Here is a 21281-nt window from a genome sequence, read left to right on the forward strand (position 1 = left end):
TGGCACCTACGAATTTCGAGTTCAAACATAAATGATACAATGAGGCGGGGTTTCAGTTTGAAGTTCGCGTTATCCAGTGCTTGCAACTGCGGGTGTTGCGATTACTGCAACAATTTCGTAATCAGCGGCGGCCCCAATAGTAAAACTCACCACAGGACCCGGAAAATAGCGAGAGAGTAAGAGAGGGAGCGAGAGAGAGAGTCTTTGCGAGTCCATTTTCTCAGTTGGAAATGTCAACTTTTTGCGGGGGCGTCGAAATGTTGCTGGCAACATGTTGCCGGCCATCCTGCTGTTGCTTCAGCATCATAAATATTCAACAAAGTTAAGTTGTCATAGCCGGTTTGAGGAACCAATTCCCACACCCAAGAAAAGGTCGATAGCGGAGTGGGGTCTTGGGACTCCACCCCCAAAAGCCGAACGAATAAAACTTCAATTCAATATATTTCCAGCCACGTCATGGGCCAAGGGGCAGATGGCCAGCGGGCATGGAAATTTCTATGCCTTGATGACCGTCATCTGGTATGTTTAAAAAGAAGAAGCACCACACAGAAAAAAAGGCTTAGGGGTGCTTGTTAAGTTGCTGTTTTTATGAAGACGTCATGTTCCATACTCTCCGAATTTAATGTCTCGCTTACGAAATAGTTATATTAACATTTTGTGAGTCAAGCTTTAAATTTTAATAATAAACTGATAAATAAAATCAAAAACAATTTTTTACTACGTTAACTGATCTGCTTAATATAATTTTATAAAGGTTTTTTTGATTTAATTTTATTTCTGGTCAAAAAGAAGGAGCAGCACACAGAAAAGTTTACGGCAACACTAACCAACAAATTACCTTTCATAACTTTAAAGGTTTACTTGAAATGTTAAATTGAATAAAGTTTTTTTAAGTGTATGAAAGGATGGGTTTCCCGAAGGAGTGAGGCATTCCGCACAAAGGTGAGTAATGACCCTTGAAGCCGGATTTTCTATTCCCGTGAATGAGTGTGTTGGTCAGCAATTTGGCAGCCACTCCCCTTTTCTTGGGGCTCCAGACAATTTGGACAAGGCGTTCCCGAAGGTTATTGTAATTTTGTTTCGTGAGAAGCTTTGGCAGGTGGTCGAGAGTTCGATTGATTTATACCCAGCTGCGTAATTATGTATGTATTTCCTTTGAGCAGGGGAATCATAAACTCCGGGTAAGATCTAAGGCACCTGGGAGTCTACTTTTACAACCAGCTAGGTTGGTTTGTTTGTCAGGTGGTAACATATAACAAAATTCTTCCAAATTTCTGGTAGGGGTTTTAAGCAAACACAATGTCTGCAATTGGAATCAATGGGTTTGGGCGCATCGGACGCATGTTTGCCCGCCAGGCATTGGTGCGCAAGGATGTCCAGATCCTGGCCATCAACGATCCCTCGCTGGATCCCAAGTACCTGGCCTACATGCTGCGCCACGACTCCACCCATGGGATTTTCGAACACAAGATCTCGCTGGAGGGCAATACATTGACAGTTTGTGGCAAAAAGATCCAGCTGCTGATGGAGGCGGATTTGAAGAAGGTAAAGTGGTGCGATCTGGGCGTGCACACTGTGGTAGAGTGCTCCGGCCGCTTTACCACCCTAAAAGCTTGCCAAGCTCACCTGGATAGTGGAGCCAAGAAGGTGGTCATATCAGCGCCATCCTCTGATGCTCCGATGTTCGTGTGCGGAGTGAACCTGGATAAATACAAGCCCGACATGAAGATCATTTCGAATGCCTCCTGCACCACCAACTGCCTGGCTCCACTGGCCAAGGTGGTGCATGATAACTTTGGGATTTGCGAGGGCCTGATGACCACCGTACATGCGGCCACCGCCACCCAGAAGATCATCGATGGTCCCAGCAGCAAACTCTGGCGCGATGGACGCAGTGGGATGAGCAACATCATTCCGGCTGCCACGGGAGCCGCCAAGGCGGTGGGCAAGGTGATCCCAGAGCTGAATGGAAAGCTCACAGGTATGGCTTTTCGCGTCCCAGTGCCCAATGTCTCGGTGGTGGACTTGACATGCCGCCTCAGCCAGCCTGGCAAAATGGATGACATCAAGAAGTGCATAAGGGAGGCGGCCGAGGGCGATTTAAGGGGCATCCTGGGCTATGTGGAGGAGGAGGTGGTCTCCACCGACTTCAATGGCTCGCGCTTTGCCTCCGTCTTCGATGCCAAGGCCTGTATTGCCTTGAACGACAATTTTGTGAAGCTGATCAGTTGGTACGACAACGAGACAGGCTACTCCTGCCGACTCCTGGACCTCGTCCTCTACTCCCAACTGGCCGACCAGTGTGCCGAGAAGGACAAGGCCAACTCATGCGAGAAAAAAGAAGATCCCTGCAAGAAAAAGGACGATCCTTGCAAGAAAAAGTAAAAGAAATTCGAAATTTTAAAAGAAGCTAAGTCGAAATGAAGTTTATTATTTAGCTGCCAGATGACCATTTTAATCATTTAAAGTTAATTATTTTTATTTATTTTATAAAACGATCCCTACAAGAGGACAATCTTAATAAATTCCTTAAAAATGATTTAAATTTATAAATTGCCAGATTTAGACAAGCGAATAAACTTGACTTATCGTGTTTTAATTTTGCAATTACAGTGTTTAAACCTTATTATAAGCAATTTTTTGAATTTACATTTATAATTTGCGAAAGAACACTTATCTTCGCTTGCAACAGAAACTGGCTAAATAAGCTTGTTCGCTGTTAGGAAAACGTTGAAGATATTGATAAGATATTCGTATAGATTGCTTTCTTAACTGCTTAGAAAATCTTTTCAAAATTTGTTCAAAGAGTTATACTCTTTTATATTGAAGAAAGTAATCTATTCAATTGGTAACCAATGGTAAACCCACTTTGGTATGCATTCTTTGGAAACATGCTCAGACATTGCTAGAGCTCCGCTGAAATTGCATAGACGATATGCTCTTAATCTCGTTGTCCTCCATGGGTGTCGCCTCGCTATTCTGGTGATGGTCGGCCTCCACAATAATGTCATCTAGAGTGGGCGTTTTAATTCTATTGCGTATAATAAGATCCCTATCAGAGGGCGCCTGCAGGTGGAGAGGGTTGGTGGCCAGTTCGGCTTCGCCATCGCCGCCCTGCAGACCCAGCGTCAAATTGACCTTGGCATGCTGTCCAGTTGTGAGTTCACTGCTGGGCTGCACATTTTCCAAGGTGGTGGGCGGTCGCAGCCGAGCAGGATCCAGCAGGGAGTGCATCTTGGTCTGTTTCCGAGGGGTTCGAGCGGGCGAGGCCTTCCGAGAATTGTAGTTCTTTAGCTGCTTGGAGCTGAAAGGCAAGGGGGTTGAGTATGTCTCTAAGAAACTTGTCTTAATATGAGTAATCCTACGCCTCTAAGAGTTTCAGCAGCAAATGGTGATATGCCTCGTACTCATCCTTCCCAAACTCATTGGGATCGTGGCGGGCGTGCTCGTACATGTCGCAGTACTGGTGAATCATCCGCTGTCCGGCTCCGTTCAATGTGACTGATAGGGTGGTCAGCAGAAAGGCTCGAAGGCTTTCGGGGGCATGCCGTGAACTGCCATCCGCCCGGGCAATCTCCGACTCCAGTAGCTTCACGTCGTCCACCGCCTTCATGCGGTAGTAGTACGGCGGCGGAGGAGCCTCTGGTTCCGGCTGAACAATGTACTTGTCGCTATCTGTCCAAAGTAGCTTCGGTTCCTGGGTGATCTTCTGGATGCAGTCCAGCCGCCGCTCAATCTCGCGCCTGAGCGCCTTCTTGGCATCGTTGCCCACCGGAACGTGGGGGCCCCGACGTCCTCGCAGTTGGAAGCGCATAATCTGGCGCTTGGCGAAGATGAACAACATCAGGCAGGTGAGTACGCCGCCACTGATGATGATGATTATCATCACGCCGGAGAGCTGTTCCATGTTGCCACTCCCCTTGCTGGACTTCTCCTGGAGGCTGGGGGCGGCGTAGTCGCCGAACTTGTGCAGACGCAGATGGCCCTCCATGGAAATGAAGGTTTTCCTCGAGGATTCCAAAATAATAAACAATTTTCTGTAAAGTTTTCTTTGTTGTTGTGATATGCCACCCAAAACAGCTGATTGCCAGTGTGACCAACTAAGCCTTTAAAAAGAGCCTAAAATTCAATTAAAATTTTCAAAATTTACCGTTAATTTTTTCATACTAATATTAATTATTTAAAACATAAATATGGGTTATAAATTTAAAAACTGAAGCGGGAAAACATTTTTATATGATAAAAAGCAAAAGCGTACATATTTTATATGTTCAAGGAAAATTGAAAAGCGCTAAAAATTTGTTTGTTAATTTGATTTTTTTTTAAACCGTAATAAAAATACATTTTTATTTTCAATTCGTATGTTTAATAAAACTTGTTTTGTAATAATCCTTAAAACAACCATAGTAAAAGGCTAAAACTAAATAAATGAATTGCTGTAAGGTATTAAACAGCTTATAGCTTTGTCGAAAACACTAGCAATTTTAAATCTTTATTCATATTGACCAAATTGTCAATAATTTTTGTTGTGCCATTTTTAAAATTTAAAGTTAAGACGATGGGAAACTTACTTAAATAGCCAATACTATTGAGCGTCTCAAATAAATTTAGAAAACTTGGACGATTATTTACACACTAAAAAGCAATCCCTGCGGATGAACAGTCTCTTTGGCAACCAGCTACTCTTCCAGCTCCTCTTCCATTACATAAGTCACGTCCAGGGATAGTTGTTGCTGAACAGCACAGTTCCCACAAAACTGTAGGTGGTGCACCATACGAAGAGAGCTCCCGCCTTGGAGCGCAGCCTGAGCTGGGCCAGCGTCTTGGGCATGTGGTCGGCGGCAAACCAGTAGAACACAGGAGTGGCCGAGGCAAGGAGCCGCGTGGACACCTGGATGTGCACGTAAACGGTGCAGACGAGGGTGAGGAAGGCAGCGTGCAGCACGAAGGGGAATGCAATATGCTCCTTTACCAGTTCCCGGTAGAGAGAGGGCGTGGCAACCTTCGCCCTAAACACCTTGATGAAGTCCCGCAGGTAAGTGTAGCAATGCCAGTGCATGAAGCTCAGCATGGGCAGGGCCAGCAGGAAGTTGGGGAACTGCTTCCACTTGTAGTAGCGCAGGAAACCCACATCCCAGTAGTGCGATTGCACGTAGGTGTACGGGAAGGGCAGCGTGTACTGGCACCAGGGAGATCCTTCGGATCCCTGACCAGACATTAGGTACTTTCGCTTATCCGCGTAGTCAACAATGTGTTGAGGATGGTCTTCCGACGTCGAGGGCAGGCAGTACAGTCTGTAGATGTAGAAATAGTAGGTGTGCAGAATGCCCACGGCTGCCAGAAGGGTTAGAGCCATCTGTCCCCGCTGCCAGCAGGAGGTGGGTTCCTTGCCCTTGACCAGCAGCTGGCGGGCAAAGAAGTACAGCGGGAATCCCATGGTGATCAATCCATTTGAACGGCACAGTACGCAGGCGGTTAAAGCGGCACCCATACGCAGAAACCGGAAATTATCCGTTGGCTTCAGGCACTCCAGCATTAAGTGGAAGCTGGCGTAGGCGAAGAAGGACTCGGAGTAGGCTGCCGTGAAGAAAATGGTCGCCGGATTGAAGCAAAAGATCAGAGCCGCGTTCCAGCTCTTGTTGAGGTCGTTGAACATGCGGTGGGTGAGCTGGTACAGCAGGTTAGCCGACTCGCAGAAGAGCCAGAGGTTCAGGGCGACGGCCACCAGCAGAAGGACGGATTCCTGAGACAAGGGTAGGCCGACAAACTCTAGTGCCTGTGCCACGTGACGCACCACAACCGGAAACAGTGGGTAGAAGGCCAAGGTGTTCTCGTAGGTGTACATATTTCCGGCTATGTGCATGAAGTACTCGCCATCCCAGTGCCTCAATCCGCCCAAGCAGCGCTTTACCAGCTTGTCTATCCACTCGCAGCAGCCCTTCTGCTCATTTGAGATTGGCGCTCGGAATACATCAGGCCTGTGCTCCGGCAGGGCTCCATTGGCCACCAGTTGGACAAGGAGCACGATGAGGCGACTGGCCAGCGCCAGCTTGGTTACCTTCTGTGTCATCTTTCGGTTTCTAGGGCATTGGGTGGTGTCACTAATCATTCGGCTTGCATGTGATTCATATTAAATTGCGGGCTTACCTCACCACTTCGGTAACGGAGACTGATTTCCTGGTAGGGACACTCCTGCGGCGGGAGAAAGAGGCTTTAGCTTCACGGGTGCTATTCAAGCCAGTTCCACGTTCGGTGACATTTGTTTCAAGATGCAATTTCTATTTTGTAATATTTTTGGGCAAGAGCCCGGAAAAACAGAGCATGATGTGACCAGATGATATTAATTAGAGATGGGTGAACAATCGATATAGCATCGATAAGCATACCCCGTTATAATAATCAATGTTTATAGACATTAAAACTTGTAATTGCAAGTTAATACAAAATTGGTATCGAAATGCTATGACCTTATTTTAAATTGATTCATATTTTCAATTTAAATTAAATATGTTTTGAATTTTGTAAAGTAATCGATACTATCGATACATCACCGACAAGAGTTCCAGCTCTTACACATTCTAGTGGCGGCATTTCGTGTAAACAATTGATGGCCTTTTTGTTTTGCGGCTCGGCAAAGTTTGCGTTGGAATTTCATTAATAAATGAAGCCCAGGAATGCCAAACAGTGCCAAAAAGTCGGACTCCTCGCGGAGCAATAACTCGACTCCACGGAGACCGCGAAAGCGGCGTCGCGGGGAACGTCAGAGCCTGGACTCGCAGGTGGACGAGGATGTCAAGGAGATCGATCGCCGGCTGCGGAAAGTGGCCAAGGATAACTCCTTAAGCACGGAGGATATGCAAAAGGTGGTGCGTAAGGTGGTGCGCAACGATCATGTCCTGGCACTGGTCACCCTGAAAGCGGAGGACGAACTGGCGCGGGAGAAGCTGGAGTCGGCGGAGCAACAGAAACGGGGCGCCATCATCATTACGGACACTCCGTCCGTACCGAAACTCACGAGAGCCAAGGCTCGAGAGCTGAACTGCACTCCCGGCATTTCCCTGCCCCAGCTGAACGAAACTCCGGTCGACAATGATGGCATAGAGGCTTTGATTCGCGAGGACTTGCACTCGGATGAAGAGGACGAGGAGTACACTTTCAAGGAAGAAGATTTTCATGTAGGTATGACACAGAATTTCCCTGGCCGATGCTTAACTCCCCGTTTAACCCACAGTCGGATGATGATCCCAATACTACAGCATCGGATTTCGATTCCAATCCCTGCACACCGCAAACTCCTCTCACTGCCAACGAGGAATCTCCTGTCAAATTCTCCGATGACGGTTGCTTCAAGGTGCCATTCGAAAAGAGTCTGCTCGACAAAGACGACCTGCGTATATCCACCAGAACGCGCTCCAAATTCTGTCTGCAGCAGACAACCATCGAGGATTTGCAGTCGGAATTTGTGCCGCCTGACGTTGAGCCCAGCGATGTGGTGGAGAACGATATGACCGCCACCGATGCGGACTGGATGCAGTTTCTCAATGACTTTACAAAGCCGCTTAGTGAGTAGCTTCTTTAGAGGTTTTTATAACTGCTATTCTCAACTCCTGTATCTTTCAGGCAACACTGTTCTGGGCGATGACGATGATCCCATCAATGATCCGGAGTATGATGCCGCTGATCATTTGGAATCGGAGTACGAGAATGCAGAGGAGCTACGCGATGTCAACATATCCAAAAAAGAGTTGACTGACCTGGTCTCTGAACTGTTTGCTGGCTTGCTGCAAGAGGGTGTGTCTCTGGAATCAATTGAATTGGAAACCCCTCAAAAATTCATGGAAAGTGCCAATGTCTCGGTAGCTCCCATTGATCAGGTTACCCGAAATATCGATTTTGAAGGTCAGGTAATGGTCAATGATCATCAGCAAGAGCTACAGGTCTTCCAACCAAGTGTGATACCCCCTCCAAGTGATGGAAACAATATGGGCATGGTGATGCCCGTTCCGGTGGCTGTGATGCAGGAGGGAATCCTGGAAAGTGGACCCGGAGGGTCGCCCTGCAAGGTGGTGAACATACCAACTGATGCTTTGAGTGAACCTCCCGAACTTATAGCTGTTCCAATACCTGGACAACCAAATTGCTTCCAACTGGCAAAAGTTGTCGCTAATGACTCCTCTTATATTAATCCTCCATTGACCGAAGAAACGCTCCACAATTACTCTATCTTAGAGGCTGTGCATCCACCCATTGTACCGAACAGCAATGAAGACCGCTACAAAAAACCATTTGACACCAACTTCACTTGGGAATACATATCGGTGAAGAAGCACATTTACTCGGAGTATGAGGATCAGTTTGAAAACCTGCGTAACGTGCAGCCAGCTAACATCAATCATCTTGCAAGGAGCAGGGGATTCACAAAGTCCCAGCATGATATGCTTCAGCAACAGCTTCGCATTCACACCCAAATGCTAAGCCAGAGTTATCTGCAAACCTACTCCCATCCCACGTTGTATCCTATGGCCAATAAGCCCAGGGAAATGCTGGAGGAACTGCACAAAAAGGCAATCAAAGATGCCAGCTTCAATTGCTGGAACCTAAATGAGGCTATCCAACTGGTTAGGAAGTGGGAGCACGATCTGTGCAGTGATGAGTTCAAGGAGGAGAACGAAAAGATGATGGACTTCATCAACAAGGAAACTGAATTGACGTGAGTTATAAATAACTTACTGCAATCTTATAACTAATCTCTTCTTCCTTCAGGGATGGCCACACGCGACAGGTTCCAAGATTGGCACCCCGCATCATGGATCTCATGCTGGATAGCCAGGTGTTTATGTATCCTCAGTACCTGCCCCGCATGGCCTTTCAACCGAAACTGACTCAAGTCACTGCCTATGCGCCCTCCGAGTATCAGCTTATTGCCATTGGTCTGGAGAAGCACATGGAGGCCATTGGGAAAGCGAAGAGATCACTTCGCAAGGGTGCTGATCCCATTCGAGTTGCCTGCCGGCGAATGGCCAAGGATACGATTCATGGCAAGACCGCCCGTCGGATTTTCATGAAGATCACTGAGCTGCGCAACTCGAAACAGTATAATCCAGTCAAATATTTCCTTGACCGCCAGCAAGCACCGCCCACGGACCATATCCTGTTGGGATTCGAGGGTGGACTGGTCAGAACTCCGCGAGAACGTCACCAGGAGCTGCCCAGTGGCTGGCAATACTACATCGAGGTAAGGAATACAATGGGTTACTACCGATTACATTGTTTAACATTTTAATAAGCATTCAAAAGGGGGGAATCTCAAGGGGAAAATACGCAGTAGAAAAACTAGCTTAGTTGGTGGCCCACCCGATCTCTGGGTATCAGGCGCAGTTCCGATCCGTGCTTCAGGAACACATTTCCAGCGGTCTGCTGTGGACTGATGCCAATGCCATCGTCCGTGATGATGGCACTCGTCTCGGCGGGAACTTTGAACTCCTCGGAAGCGAATTTCAGTACGGCCGTGAAGGGAGTTCCTTCCGGAACACTGAGCACCTTGAACGGCAGCTTGGGGTCCGAAGTTAGTGTGATTTTGAAGGTTACTTTGCTCATGTTGGAATGTGCAGACGTGGTCAGTTTTAGTTTTCTCCGGTATTTCACAAGCTTCCGGTCTTTTTAACAAGCAGAATCCTTGAGTCCTGTTGGGAATATTTTGTAAATATGTAAATTAGTTTCTTTATGACTATTTCATATGCTATTTTATTTAAAAAACAAAAAAATATGTTGTCGCTCTTACTTTTAGTGCAGTCAAAAATACGATAGGCATGCATTAAGTTATCATTAGAGATGGGTCTTGTTAAGATTGCTGTACCTAGATTAGGTACTTTGTTGTTCTGAAAATCATTACAATTGCGCTTTTTTGATCTCATTTATTAATTTATTTATTGCTTAAAAATGGCTTATGTATTTTTGAGTTACTTTTGTTAGTTCATAATATTTAACCTATTCGATTACTTTCTATCGATGGCTAGGTACCACCTACACAATTTATCGATAGTACCGTTCAGTGCTTGTGCCATCGCTTTGTGTTTATAAATTGCGGAAAATTTTCAATTTTCGCTTATTTTGCAGAAAACCTGGGACCAAAAGCGCACCCGCCGCCATTTTAAGCCCTCAAAAGCGTCCTCGGAAGCCAGTGCCTCGTATCTGGAGTTTGTGCGCGAGGCTGTCGGCGAGGATTTGCTGCTGCCGGAGAGTTTTGGCCAGGCGGCGGTGCCCAATGGCAGTGCCGCTGGCTCGGAGCCTCCCAAGGATTGCAAAGCGAGGAAAAAGCCAGCGCAGAGGAAGCCCCACCCAGCAGAGAATCGCTCCCTGCTCACCATCAATGTGAACTATGTGTTTGGCGGCGATGCGAACGCGGGAAACTACTTACCACCCGAAGGAGTCTCGGGCGTATCGGTGCCCCTTGTGTCCGGCGGAAGTCTGGCGGACAATGTGCTGAACATCAACCGCAGCCTGTACACCAGCGCCGAGTGCAGTGGTCTGCTGGCCCTGCCACCCGCTCCTCCGCCCCTGGCCGAAGATGCCCCGCCAGCCATCAACTTCAAAGTAGACGAATCCACGCACACCCTGCAAATCTGCGAACTAGAGGACTCCCGCGAGGCGGTACAGCCGGATCTGTTGCCTGCGCCGGATAGCAGTGCCTCCTCCTTTGCAGGCAGAAACTCCAAAAGGGCGCGTTATCAAATATTTAAGCCAACCAATAAATCGTCGCGAAGGGGATCAACGCCAGCCCGCAGTCGCTACCACAAATTGCGCGAACGTCTGCGCCATAAACTCAGCAAGCGCTGCCATTCGCTAATCACTACCTACGGATCTTACCTGCGTGGACGCAGGGACAAATATATAGCCTGCGAGTTGGTACAGCTCGTGCACATTCGTTTTGTGGCCCTCGAACTGTACACCCAACTGCTGGACGATCTGAAGATGTTCTGCAGCACCACCACCGCCACGGCTAAAACTGCAACGGCAACGCAGCCGAAGAGATCCAGGAGCGATGACGAGGCGGCCAAGCTCAAGAGGGCAAATCGACAGGAGGAGATGCTCCGACACATGCTCCAGCCGGATTCCCCTGAAGAACGCAATCGCAAAGATGCCAGTGAGTTCTAATCGGTTTACCATTTAATCTCGCTTTAATTTTCCCCTTCAATGCACAGTTTTTGCGCTTAACTTCTACGACAAAGTGGAAGAGGCCCTGCTGAATGCCGACCGCCTGGATGATTGCAGAAAATTTAATAGCCTGTTGCAGAATTATGATCCCAGGCAGGAGAAGGTTTCATCTCTATATCTGGTAAGGATATCTTGACTAATTTCCCTTGATTTGCCCTAAATCATTTGGCTTAATCCACAGAAAGTGGAAAAAATCTTGCTACCCGATCACCCAGAATTGGCAGAGGTGTTCCTTAACTTTTTGCTACCTGCTGAGGCCGCTGAGATAGGCAAATTCTTTGAGCACTTTATGATAACCAATGCCACCAACTTTATCAACAAACTGAACATTTACTTTAACAAGCAGCCCGCCCAGATTAGAAAGATCTATGCCTGCCTCAGCGAGTTGGCTGAATTGCCTAACGTGAGCATGAAAAAGGTCGAGAATAAGATAATGCCCTTGCTCAAGGGCAATCAGTTTCTGGCCGATTGGTTTGTGCAGCAATTTCCTCAGGGAAAACCCCCGAAAAGGTAAGGAAAAACAGATAAAATAGCCCCCGACTGTTCAACTAAAAATTGTTCAATTTTTTAGAATCCTGTCTCCCGTGGAGACTATAAATCTGCATGATGTTCAGAACAACACTTCGGGAGAATATACTGAAACAATTCAGGAGTTTTTGGATGTGCCTACGCCAAGTAAACCTGGTTGTCACCTAAAGTACATTAATGGGCGAATTTTCTATGGGGCCAAGATCCTGCTGCCGGCCAAGCTTTCGTTTATGGCTGCTAGTATTTACAATGAACAAACGCATGAAATGCCTATGGCTTCCGATGAATCCCTGACCTGTGCCCATGGGATTCGTGCTCAGGGAGAGAAGCTTCTAAGTATGGCTGCCAATACAGATAGCGATGATGCTGCAGATCGGAGTGAGGAGGATGATGCCAGTCGTGCGTTGGTTATTGACACCACGGGCGATGAGCAGAACAGCTGCTCATCCATCGAGATGTGCGATGAGGCGGGCTTGAGAACGCATGCAATCCGATTGAATGCCAGTTTGTATACGAACTCCAGCTTTAGTAATGCCGCAACCAGTACGCCCAATGTGGGCAATTCTCATGGACACCATCACCCGCACGCCAAGAAAACTGCCATCAATTTTGGTGAAATATCACCACGCAGGCAATCGGCATTTAACAACTCGGGATTGAGTCCGTTGTCGGGAACAATCAATAGTTCCCCACATGTGGACAAACGGAAGTCACCCACCAAGAAGGTGCGATCGCCTCTTAATCCAACTCAGGGTAGGCAGCGCACCAACAACCAACCCATGGTCGTGATCCACGAGTCACAGCCTTCATCCTCGCCTGCCATTGAGTGCGCCAAGCGATTGCGCACGTTGATCGATCAGGAAAGTGTCCGCGATGCGGCTGATACAAAGGCGGGTATACGGATTATTGCCCAGGCCAAGCAGCAGGCATCAACGCCAACCATTAGCTGTAGTTCAGCACCAGTAGTTGCAAAAATTGAGGTGGACAGCCTGGAGGAGACAGCCGAGAACCCTCCAGCTTTTATGCCCCTTAAAATGGATCTGGATCAATCGGAGGAGGAGCTGGAGCCGCTGCAAGTGAGTGCGGGAAATACGCCGCAACATATTATCACCACGCAATTCGACAGTGACGAGGACTGCAAGCTGGATGTTGTGGCCACGCTGGCCAACTGTTCTCCCACCGAGGATGCAGCACCTGCAGCTTCTGGATCAACTGCCAGCACGTCTCAATCTGAATCTAGTAGCTCCCACTCGGCGCCCTGGACGCGAGAAGAGGACAAAGTCATCCTCATCGAAATGAAAATGGGGGCTCGCGACAGAGAGCAGCTTATCCGTCGTATGTGCGCCAAGCTTAAGCATCGCAGCATCGGCGAACTACGTGGAAGGCATCAGTTCCTCATGGACTTTCTATCCAAATTGCAGGGCAAGTAAATTTGCTAAGAAACAATTTCCACTGTATTATACCTCAAGCTGAAATAGGTTATTAATATTAAACAATCTGTATATATGCAAAGACATAATGCGCATGGTTTACGAACAAAATAGAATATCAAACCATCTTATTAAACAGTCTTTGGAATGTCTTTTTTCTGTATTAAACTTTATAGAATTTTAAAATGTACTTTAAGCTCAAATTGACTATTAATAAGCAAACCCTAAGAATTATTTAAGAAGTTTATAATTTAAAAACAGGCCTCTTTTTGGTCATCTCGATATACATTTTTTTTTGGTTAACAAAATCAAATGTTTTCCACCTAGTTTAGAACCTGTACATATGAGAAAATTAAATGTTTAAAAAGAAAACTGGGAAACTATTGTTACATTAAATTTTGGGATAGTTCCCAAATCAAACAGCCTTGCTTCAAAACTTCAAAGGTGTTTTACGGCAATACTAGATCTGTGAATTTTCTGTTTCGAAAATTAAATCATTAGAATAAAAGATGATAACCATTGAGCCCACGTTGGATCAACCGCATTATGCCGCCTTCTTTTGCGTGATGGGCGCTGTATCGGCAATTGTGTTCTCCACATTGGGAGCTGCGTATGGAACCGCTAAGGCCTCCGTAGGAATATCTGCCATGGCCATCAAGCATCCGCAGCTGATTATGAAGGCGATCGTTCCGGTTGTCATGGCCGGCATTATAGCCATTTATGGATTGGTGATTGCGGTCCTGCTGGCTGGATCGCTTAACAGACACTACAGCGCCTACAAGGGATTCCTCAACCTTAGCGCTGGACTGGCCGTGGGTGTCTCTGGGATGGCGGCTGGCATTGCTATTGGCGTTATTGGGGAGGCTGGAGTTCGGGCATCTGCCAACCAGCCCAGACTCTTTGTGGCCGTCATTCTCATATTGATATTTGCCGAGGTCTTGGGTCTGTACGGTCTCATAGTGGCCATATACTTGTTTACCAAGTGATTGAAATGTCAATAAAAGTGTTGCATCCCCGTTTTTCTTCCATGTCTTTTATGTAATGGAACCGGTTTCGAAAAGTCTGTTCTTCGTTTATCAAACTTCAAACTATTTGCTCAACTGTAAGGTCTTCAATTTAATTTCTCTGCGGTTCTCAGTTTGAATTGAGATTCCTTTGGATTCACTTCTACCCTAAGATGTGTCTCAAGTATTTCGTTTGCTTGCTTTTAATGGTTTTATTTTTAATCCAAGTTTATGCTCAACACAACGCAACTACAAATTTAACAGATACCTTAGAGAATGTCACCAAAAAGCAAATTATAATGCGACGAAAACTGCATACGGACGAGAAGCAGGGCAAGGGAATGATGCACATAGTGATACACAAGATATCACCCGGACATCAATACTACAAGATTTTTAATGACGATGAGAAGGCAGCTCGAGGATTCACCAACAAGATATGGAACCGTCTTTTAAACCGCTACAGCACTATGCGCATATAATTTATTAGCTTAGATCTAATTAAGTTTATGAAATATAGTTACTTAAGTAATTATAATAAAGCTAGAGCTGAATATGGAATCCTCGTCGGGAGCGGAGTCTTTGGTGTGGAGGCAGGCGCTCGATCTGGTGGTGAAGACCACCGGCTCGTGATGGCAATGAACCTCCTCGTCGTGCTCGCCATCCTTCAGGGTAAATGTGCCCACCGCCGTTTTGCAATGGGCATTGATCCTGCAGCCGGAGTCACTGGCCCAACTCTCGCACCCGCAGGGCAGAGCTTCATCCACCGGCAGATGCTGGGGACTCACACTGCTGACAACGCGTTCCTCCGCCGCCACTTGTTGCTGTCTTCTTGCCTGGCATCGCCTCCAAAGCCTCCGCAGCGCCCGAAAACAACACAAGCCAAAGCACACGTCAGAGGTTCCCTTGAGGCACAGGAAAAACTCCGGCATAAATGAAGGATTGATCACCGCATAAACCACTATATTTAGGGATAATTGCAGGGCATTTAGCGTAATGCAGATCACCTCCAGCTGCTCCATGATGGACTCATTCACCTTGTTGGCATCGCCGCCGAATAAAAGATTTAAGGAGCTCTTCCTGGAAGTCATGTGGGCGGGAAGTTCGCCAATTAAGTACAGTGTTATCACAATCACAATGCTGATCGTCAGCTTCATTTGGTGCTGGAATAAAAAAGGAATATTGTTTGCTAAATTCTGCCATATGTTTTAGTTAATCAAGGTGTAAATATAATATATTATATATTTATAATATTTTTTACTTTGTTGAAAGTTAACATGTTGTTTTTAGGGCCATCAATATATACTAAACTATCCACTTAAATCTAATAACGCACATCCAAAACCGGTAAGGTTATGGAATTTTTAACTAACTTATTTGTTAACATTTTGAACAAAATAAAAATACCTTTTTTGCTAAACTCCGCTATAGGTTTAGTTAATCAAAAAATGGCCTGCTTTGTTTGTATTGTTGATTAGGGTCATCTACAAGTATACTATACATCTAAACGCACTGAAAAAACCTGCACCCATTAAATCGAATAAAATACCTGATATCTCTTGGCGGTGGTGCGGCCATTGGCAGCGGTTCCACTGGACTGACACAGTCTGCTCTGTTTCGTCCATTTTCGGAAGGCAATTATAATGGCCGTGTTGCCGATGAACAGAAAAATGGCTGGCAAAAGGGCTAGCAATGCAAAGGTAAACCAGTTTTGCACCTTGTAAAACCTGTGGGTTGATGATAACACTAGAGAAGATTTCCCGATTAAACCAATTCCACTTGACACTCACTTGGAGTAGTAGAAGTCGGTGACATGGCAGGTTCCCGAGTCGGTCACATAGAAGACAAAGAAGTAGGGCATGTTGACCACTATGGATGTGCCAATGGCCACAAGTATCATACAGCGGGCCACCCTGCGACGACAAAATCGAGGGGCACCGTTGTTCCTTTTGAAGCTCGAGAGGTAGGTGAATCGATCCAGGCTGAGGCAGGCCAGGATTAGGTTAGCTGCTCCAGTACTGATGCCGAAGAATGGCGTTTGCCACTGGTAATCGTAAGCGATCCAGGCGGGACTGTTGTAGAAGTAACTCCTGGACAGGGCGGTCATCGTGATGAGCAGGCAGGAGATGCAGTCCATCCAGGAGAGGGCCGCCAAATAGCTGAAGGCCGACGGCGTCATCTTGGGCCTCATGAAGACCATCGCATTGATGAAGTTCGTGCAGAGACCAAAGGCGGATAGCGTGGGAACGGCCAGTCCGTAGAGCACAAAGAGCGCCACCGAGGGCTGACTCCGCTGGAAGATGCACTCGTCGCTGTGCTCCAAGTACTCGTGCTCCTCCTGGTCCTGGCCCAATGGCCAGCCGGAGTCTGGCCTGGTGAAATTCACAGCGTACATGACAGATGGAACGAATCGATGACTGGCCATGTTGCTCGCTGACTGGCTGAATGACTGGGTGACTGACTGGGTGAAGAGCAGGATTTGGCGGCGACTGCTGGACACGTCTATCTAATTGTTGCAAATTCACGATAAGATTATCTAACGCTAACGGACGCATAAATGTTAATTTGTACGCAATCAATGATAAGGCCGCCACGCAAACCCACCTCAACATCGACCTCTAGCTCAGCCGATCGCCCTCTCCTCTATCGGAACTCCTATATGGCCCTCTTCTTTGTGTATAGGGTATATGGCCCGACATCCCAGCGTTCTCTTTTTTGTTGCATACTTAGCCGGGTGCTGGCAATTTATGATCAACAGGTTTGGATAAATATCGAATTCTGGATACTTTTGTGGGTCTATAGACAAATATTTACAAAAGTTTGCTGCAATACAAAATTTTGCTCCATACAAAATTTGGACACAAAATACCTTTTAAACGGAATACTTTTGTTTTGGAAAAAAACTTTGTAAGCCATTTATGGATTGGGTCAACATATTGCAATTATCAACATAACTTTAATAACAAACCTGTGAGCTTTCAGCTAGAAATAAAACCAATTCACCAATGGGTTATCTCGTAGAACAATTCTTCATTCCTTGGCATTCAAAGCTGAAACTATTTTTCAAGCTAAAAAATTTCAAATTTAATGATGGTTACATTAGTTAAAAATTGATTTTCAGAGTAAAAAATGATTGGGATCGTTAGTTTAGGTCGTTGGCAGTTAGCAGTTTTTTCAAAACTGTACAATTAATCTACAAAGATAATGGGTTATCTCGTAGAACAATTCTTCATTCCTTGGCATTCAAAGCTAAAACTATTTTTCAAGCTAAAAAATTTCAAATTTAATGATGGTTACATTAGTTAAAAATTGATTTTCAGAGTAAAAAATGATTGGGATCGTTAGTTTAGGTCGTTGGCAGTTAGCAGTTTTTTCAAAACTGTACAATTAATCTACAAAGATATGATGGTGATCGATAGCTAAGGCTATCAGAAGTTCAAAGCGGTCATTGTTTTGGTTGTGGGCCAAATTTACCACAGAACCTTTTCAAATTTCTTAACTACATTTTTTTACTTTGAAGTCTTCCCAATTAAATTTTATTCAAGGTAAGATTCCCAGTCAACCCACAAAAAGGATCACCATGTCAACTATGGTACCCTGCATTCCATAGGCAAAGAATTCATCTTTTTAGAGACTAAAATGTATATTTAGTAGTATTTTTTATTTACTTTTGGGTACTCGTATTGTGTGTGTGATGTGCCCAAAGCCGTTTGTTTGATTTATTTGAGTTTGTCTCTTTGTTTGGATTGGCTCAATAAATTATAGATTACATACAGTTGGGTTCTGGGACTGTGTGTTGTGTGTGTACTCGTAAATGTATATAGCGAATGCATATATGCCCAGGCATTTAGTATACATATATTCGACTGTTCAGAGGTTGTGGGTGAATTATTCAGACGTAAAAATAGTTTTCTTTAGTTTAGTTTGGGTTTCTGTCGAGACTTTTGTTTGGAAGTTTCAGCTTTCTCTCGCCTGATATCGTATGGTATTATATCTGTTAAGTAATTCACATCGATATTTCATAATTATAAATATATTAATGTATCTATTTGTTTTGTACTAGGTTAATATGCAATTAAAATACATACGTATGAGACTTTGGTTTAAAAAATTACCTTGAAAATCATCAAAATTACATAAATATGTTTTGTAAAAATTTCGACTCTAAATAAAACTGTATGCAGTTAAAGTTAAAGTCCTACCAATTTGCATTTTCAATATGTATATAGTTCGATAATAAAAATTAATTTTCATCAAATTGTAATATTTTCAATATTTTGAACAGACTTGAAAAGTTTTATCGCTTCCTTTGCAATAAAAGTCATTAAAGTAATTCAGACACACATATACATCTATAGATACATATATGTTTAATTATGCATTACGTTAATTTTAAAAAATACGAGCAAATTTGTTTTTCTCTCGGGTTGAACGTTAAGTGCTAATCATCATTTTGTGAATCGTACTCATACTCATCATCCATCGGGATCGAGTTATTTGATCTACTTGTTTGGCTTAGATTACGTTTTGATTTCAAATTGGAAAGTTAAATTAAACGTTGTAAATGCTTCAAGTTCGGAGTTACACAATTATTTATATATATATTTAAGTTTATAAGTATTTAATTTTAGTATGTATCGAATTTACTAGTTCAAACTACTTTTAAGCTTTACCAATTCATGTAAAATTATTATGATAATTACTCTGCTGTGCCCCACGCAATTAGCTTGGCTACAAGTTCCCCTTTCGACAGACGCATATAACTATGTATTTTCCCTATAAATACTTATAGCCTCCTTTGGCATGAATTGTTTTGGGGTTTCTTCTATGAGAGAAAGATAGCTACGAGAGGCACAAAAGCTTAGCTCGGCTGGCGCTAATTTGGAAATCGGTCTAGGCTATATACGACGACTATAGTTTTACACGCTTATAGTAGATTGTCTTTCCCATGGTTAAACAGTAGTTGTTAGCAGCTAGATTCCTGTGAAGGTACTAAAGTTTCCAACTCAAGAACAATCTAACATAGTTATTCCTTTGGTTAGGAGCAAAAGGTTTTAGTTTCACAGTTTTACAGTATTAGTTTTACAGCTTTAGTGTTAAGTATCGTCTAAGCTTAACTTATTGCTATGCAATTTGTTAATTATGGTACATTGAGACTCTATGCCAGCCATATATATAGACGTGCTATATATACGTTTGTTTGCAATGCTTTTTAAATAAAACGTAAAATTAATTTACACGCACACTGATATATATATTTTAATGGAATTTAAAAACACTTGTTCTATGATATTTCTGCTTAAGTATTGAATAAAGTGGGAACTTGAGTTGTTCTCCTTGATTTTTTCTCTCTCTTTAGCGAACTCACCTAAACGCGTTTTCGATTTGATTATAATGCCGGGGCTAGCACTACAATCGAATGACGTTTGAACCTGGCCCAAAACTTCTACGCTTCTCACATCCCTTCTCTACTGAGGAATATATTGTTTTAAACGCTTAAATCGATTAATTGGCTACAAATACACTCAGATGTTGGCTAAAAAGTTAACTTCCAAATGGAAAATGCAAATGTCTAAAGCTTGCTAAAATACATGTTCTTGGAAATGTTGTTGAAATCGGACAGAATTGATCAAAGTTCTACGCAGAGTGATAGGCTATCAGGAATTTGAAATGATTTGATTTTTATTGCTTTCTTTTTTGGCTTCCAGTGAGGACGTGCTCTTAAACAGTATTCGAATATTCCACAACTTAAGCTCTGTTTCACAGTTGCTAGCACTTAAAAATAACTCAAAACTTAACAATTCTATAAATATAGATACACATAATTGTCGAAAACAGAATATGATAAACTTAACAAAGATTAACAAAATGTCTTTTCAGTAATCAATATCAAAATAGACTTAAGGGACACAACTCGCAGCTTGGAAACTAGATAGGATAAAATCGGATCTATGGGCTCAAAATATATTCGGGATTCATGTAGGAGAAGCCAACGAATTCCGACTGATCCAGGTTCATCATGAACACCTTGTCCGTGGGCGTCAAGTCTGTTTTCTCTGATGTGAACTGCTTGTCAAAGTTGGACACATCCTTGCGGTGTTTCTGCAATGTAATTAATGGTTTTTAGAATTGCTTAAAATATTTATTTTATTTATTTATTTCTGCTTACAATCTTCGGCTTAAATGGTGGCTGCACCTCGCGGTTTTCTATTTTCTCCCAATCAATGCGTCTAAAGAAGGGATGCAGACGCACATCCTCCTCGCCAGAGGAACCACAGCCCAAACGCTTATTTGGCTGCTTGGTTAGGAACTAAAAAATATTTTAAAGATAATTATCGATCACATATAAACAAAGATAGAAACCTACGCCCTTGCAGGCCTCTTTGGCCTCCTTGCTCAGGCTCTTCGGATAGGAAACATTGTGATCGGTTATGGCGGCGAACAGCTCCTCCTCATCCTCGCCATCAAAGGGTGGCTGACCCACTAACATTTCATAGAGCAGGACTCCATAGGCCCACCAGTCCACCGATTTGCCATAGGGTTGATAAAGAATGATCTGTAAAAATAAACATATTTAACTGATTTAATAATTTAATTAAAATTTGTATTTTCGCTTTGATTTTTATCCATTGTGGTCTTAAGTTATTTTAAATATGAATTTATTAAAATTTGTTATTTGACTATTATGGGAATTGATTTTATTATCAGAAAATTTAATTTAAGCTTAAGCCATATTTAAATTATATATATTGCATTTAAATCAATATGCACTGTACTTAATATTATGATTTAATATTTAATTTAAATACTTTATATACAATTTTGAATTCTATAGTGAAATATATTTGAACTATTCAATTTTTTTTATCAGTGTATTGAAACCCACCTCGGGAGCTATGTAATCAGGGGTACCGCAAAAAGTCTTTGTGGTCTTGTCACCCATAATGTTCTCCTTGCACATTCCAAAGTCCGCAATCTTTACATGCCCATCGGCATCCAAGAGAACATTATCCAGCTTTAGGTCCCGATACAGTATGCCCTTGGTGTGTAGGAAGAAAAGTCCGGCAGCTATTTCAGCGGCATAGAATCTATTGAAAGGCGGATA

At 44.0% G+C, this 21281-nt stretch overlaps 9 protein-coding genes across 20 annotated transcripts in view; 4 read left to right on the forward strand and 5 right to left on the reverse strand.

Moving 5' to 3' along the window:
• The first annotated feature begins 1203 nt into the window (after positions 1 to 1203).
• LOC128253997 (glyceraldehyde-3-phosphate dehydrogenase) lies at positions 1204 to 2599 on the forward strand. The gene has a single exon (XM_052982756.1). It carries the CDS (start codon positions 1300 to 1302, stop codon positions 2383 to 2385), a length of 1086 nt encoding a protein of 361 aa, XP_052838716.1. The 5' UTR covers positions 1204 to 1299; the 3' UTR covers positions 2386 to 2599.
• Positions 2600 to 2739: 140 nt separating this feature from the next.
• Positions 2740 to 4101, reverse strand: LOC128253998 (protein C1orf43 homolog). Its single transcript, XM_052982757.1, has 2 exons — positions 3366 to 4101; positions 2740 to 3304 (listed from the first exon to the last, which is right to left on the reverse strand). Exons 1-2 carry the CDS (start codon positions 3989 to 3991, stop codon positions 2896 to 2898), a joined length of 1035 nt encoding a protein of 344 aa, XP_052838717.1. The 5' UTR covers positions 3992 to 4101; the 3' UTR covers positions 2740 to 2895.
• A 377-nt stretch (positions 4102 to 4478) lies between these two features.
• Positions 4479 to 6335, reverse strand: LOC128254115 (GPI mannosyltransferase 2). Its single transcript, XM_052982943.1, has 2 exons — positions 6148 to 6335; positions 4479 to 6080 (listed from the first exon to the last, which is right to left on the reverse strand). The coding sequence occupies exon 2, from the start codon at positions 6068 to 6070 to the stop codon at positions 4712 to 4714; it is 1359 nt and encodes a 452-aa protein (XP_052838903.1). The 5' UTR covers positions 6071 to 6080; positions 6148 to 6335; the 3' UTR covers positions 4479 to 4711.
• A 256-nt stretch (positions 6336 to 6591) lies between these two features.
• LOC128253856 (uncharacterized) lies at positions 6592 to 13544 on the forward strand. The gene is made up of 8 exons (XM_052982548.1): positions 6592 to 7175; positions 7232 to 7562; positions 7621 to 8710; positions 8764 to 9235; positions 10117 to 11143; positions 11202 to 11335; positions 11396 to 11724; positions 11786 to 13544. Exons 1-8 carry the CDS (start codon positions 6675 to 6677, stop codon positions 13170 to 13172), a joined length of 5271 nt encoding a protein of 1756 aa, XP_052838508.1. The 5' UTR covers positions 6592 to 6674; the 3' UTR covers positions 13173 to 13544.
• LOC128253858 (ubiquitin-fold modifier 1) lies at positions 9257 to 9842 on the reverse strand. Its single transcript, XM_052982550.1, has 2 exons — positions 9782 to 9842; positions 9257 to 9683 (listed from the first exon to the last, which is right to left on the reverse strand). Exon 2 carries the CDS (start codon positions 9595 to 9597, stop codon positions 9334 to 9336), a length of 264 nt encoding a protein of 87 aa, XP_052838510.1. The 5' UTR covers positions 9598 to 9683; positions 9782 to 9842; the 3' UTR covers positions 9257 to 9333.
• Positions 13545 to 13556: 12 nt separating the features above from the next.
• Positions 13557 to 14183, forward strand: LOC128253857 (V-type proton ATPase 16 kDa proteolipid subunit c). Its single transcript, XM_052982549.1, has one exon. It carries the CDS (start codon positions 13682 to 13684, stop codon positions 14156 to 14158), a length of 477 nt encoding a protein of 158 aa, XP_052838509.1. The 5' UTR covers positions 13557 to 13681; the 3' UTR covers positions 14159 to 14183.
• Positions 14184 to 14331: 148 nt separating this feature from the next.
• LOC128253716 (uncharacterized) lies at positions 14332 to 14753 on the forward strand. Its single transcript, XM_052982337.1, has one exon. It carries the CDS (start codon positions 14350 to 14352, stop codon positions 14656 to 14658), a length of 309 nt encoding a protein of 102 aa, XP_052838297.1. The 5' UTR covers positions 14332 to 14349; the 3' UTR covers positions 14659 to 14753.
• Positions 14701 to 16607, reverse strand: LOC128253715 (uncharacterized). Its single transcript, XM_052982336.1, has 3 exons — positions 15967 to 16607; positions 15726 to 15903; positions 14701 to 15339 (listed from the first exon to the last, which is right to left on the reverse strand). The coding sequence occupies exons 1-3, from the start codon at positions 16599 to 16601 to the stop codon at positions 14701 to 14703; spliced, it is 1452 nt and encodes a 483-aa protein (XP_052838296.1). The 5' UTR covers positions 16602 to 16607.
• A 3233-nt stretch (positions 16608 to 19840) lies between these two features.
• The window catches only part of LOC128253713 (protein kinase C, brain isozyme), a 28588-nt gene continuing 27147 nt past the window's right edge, over positions 19841 to 21281 (reverse strand). For 11 of the 12 annotated variants that reach the window (XM_052982325.1, XM_052982329.1, XM_052982324.1 and 8 more), the window contains 4 exons: positions 21063 to 21264; positions 20544 to 20732; positions 20346 to 20486; positions 19841 to 20278 (listed from right to left, as the gene is read on the reverse strand). In XM_052982325.1, the coding sequence (XP_052838285.1) occupies positions 20126 to 20278; positions 20346 to 20486; positions 20544 to 20732; positions 21063 to 21264 (685 nt within the window). In that variant the 3' untranslated portion in view covers positions 19841 to 20125. Of the gene's footprint in view, positions 20279 to 20345; positions 20487 to 20543; positions 20733 to 21062; positions 21265 to 21281 lie in introns of those variants that run through there. The other variant, XM_052982335.1, reaches the window with a different exon arrangement.

The sequence above is a fragment of the Drosophila gunungcola genome, assembly GCF_025200985.1.
Source record: "Drosophila gunungcola strain Sukarami chromosome 2R unlocalized genomic scaffold, Dgunungcola_SK_2 000004F, whole genome shotgun sequence".
NCBI lineage: Eukaryota > Metazoa > Arthropoda > Insecta > Diptera > Drosophilidae > Drosophila > Drosophila gunungcola.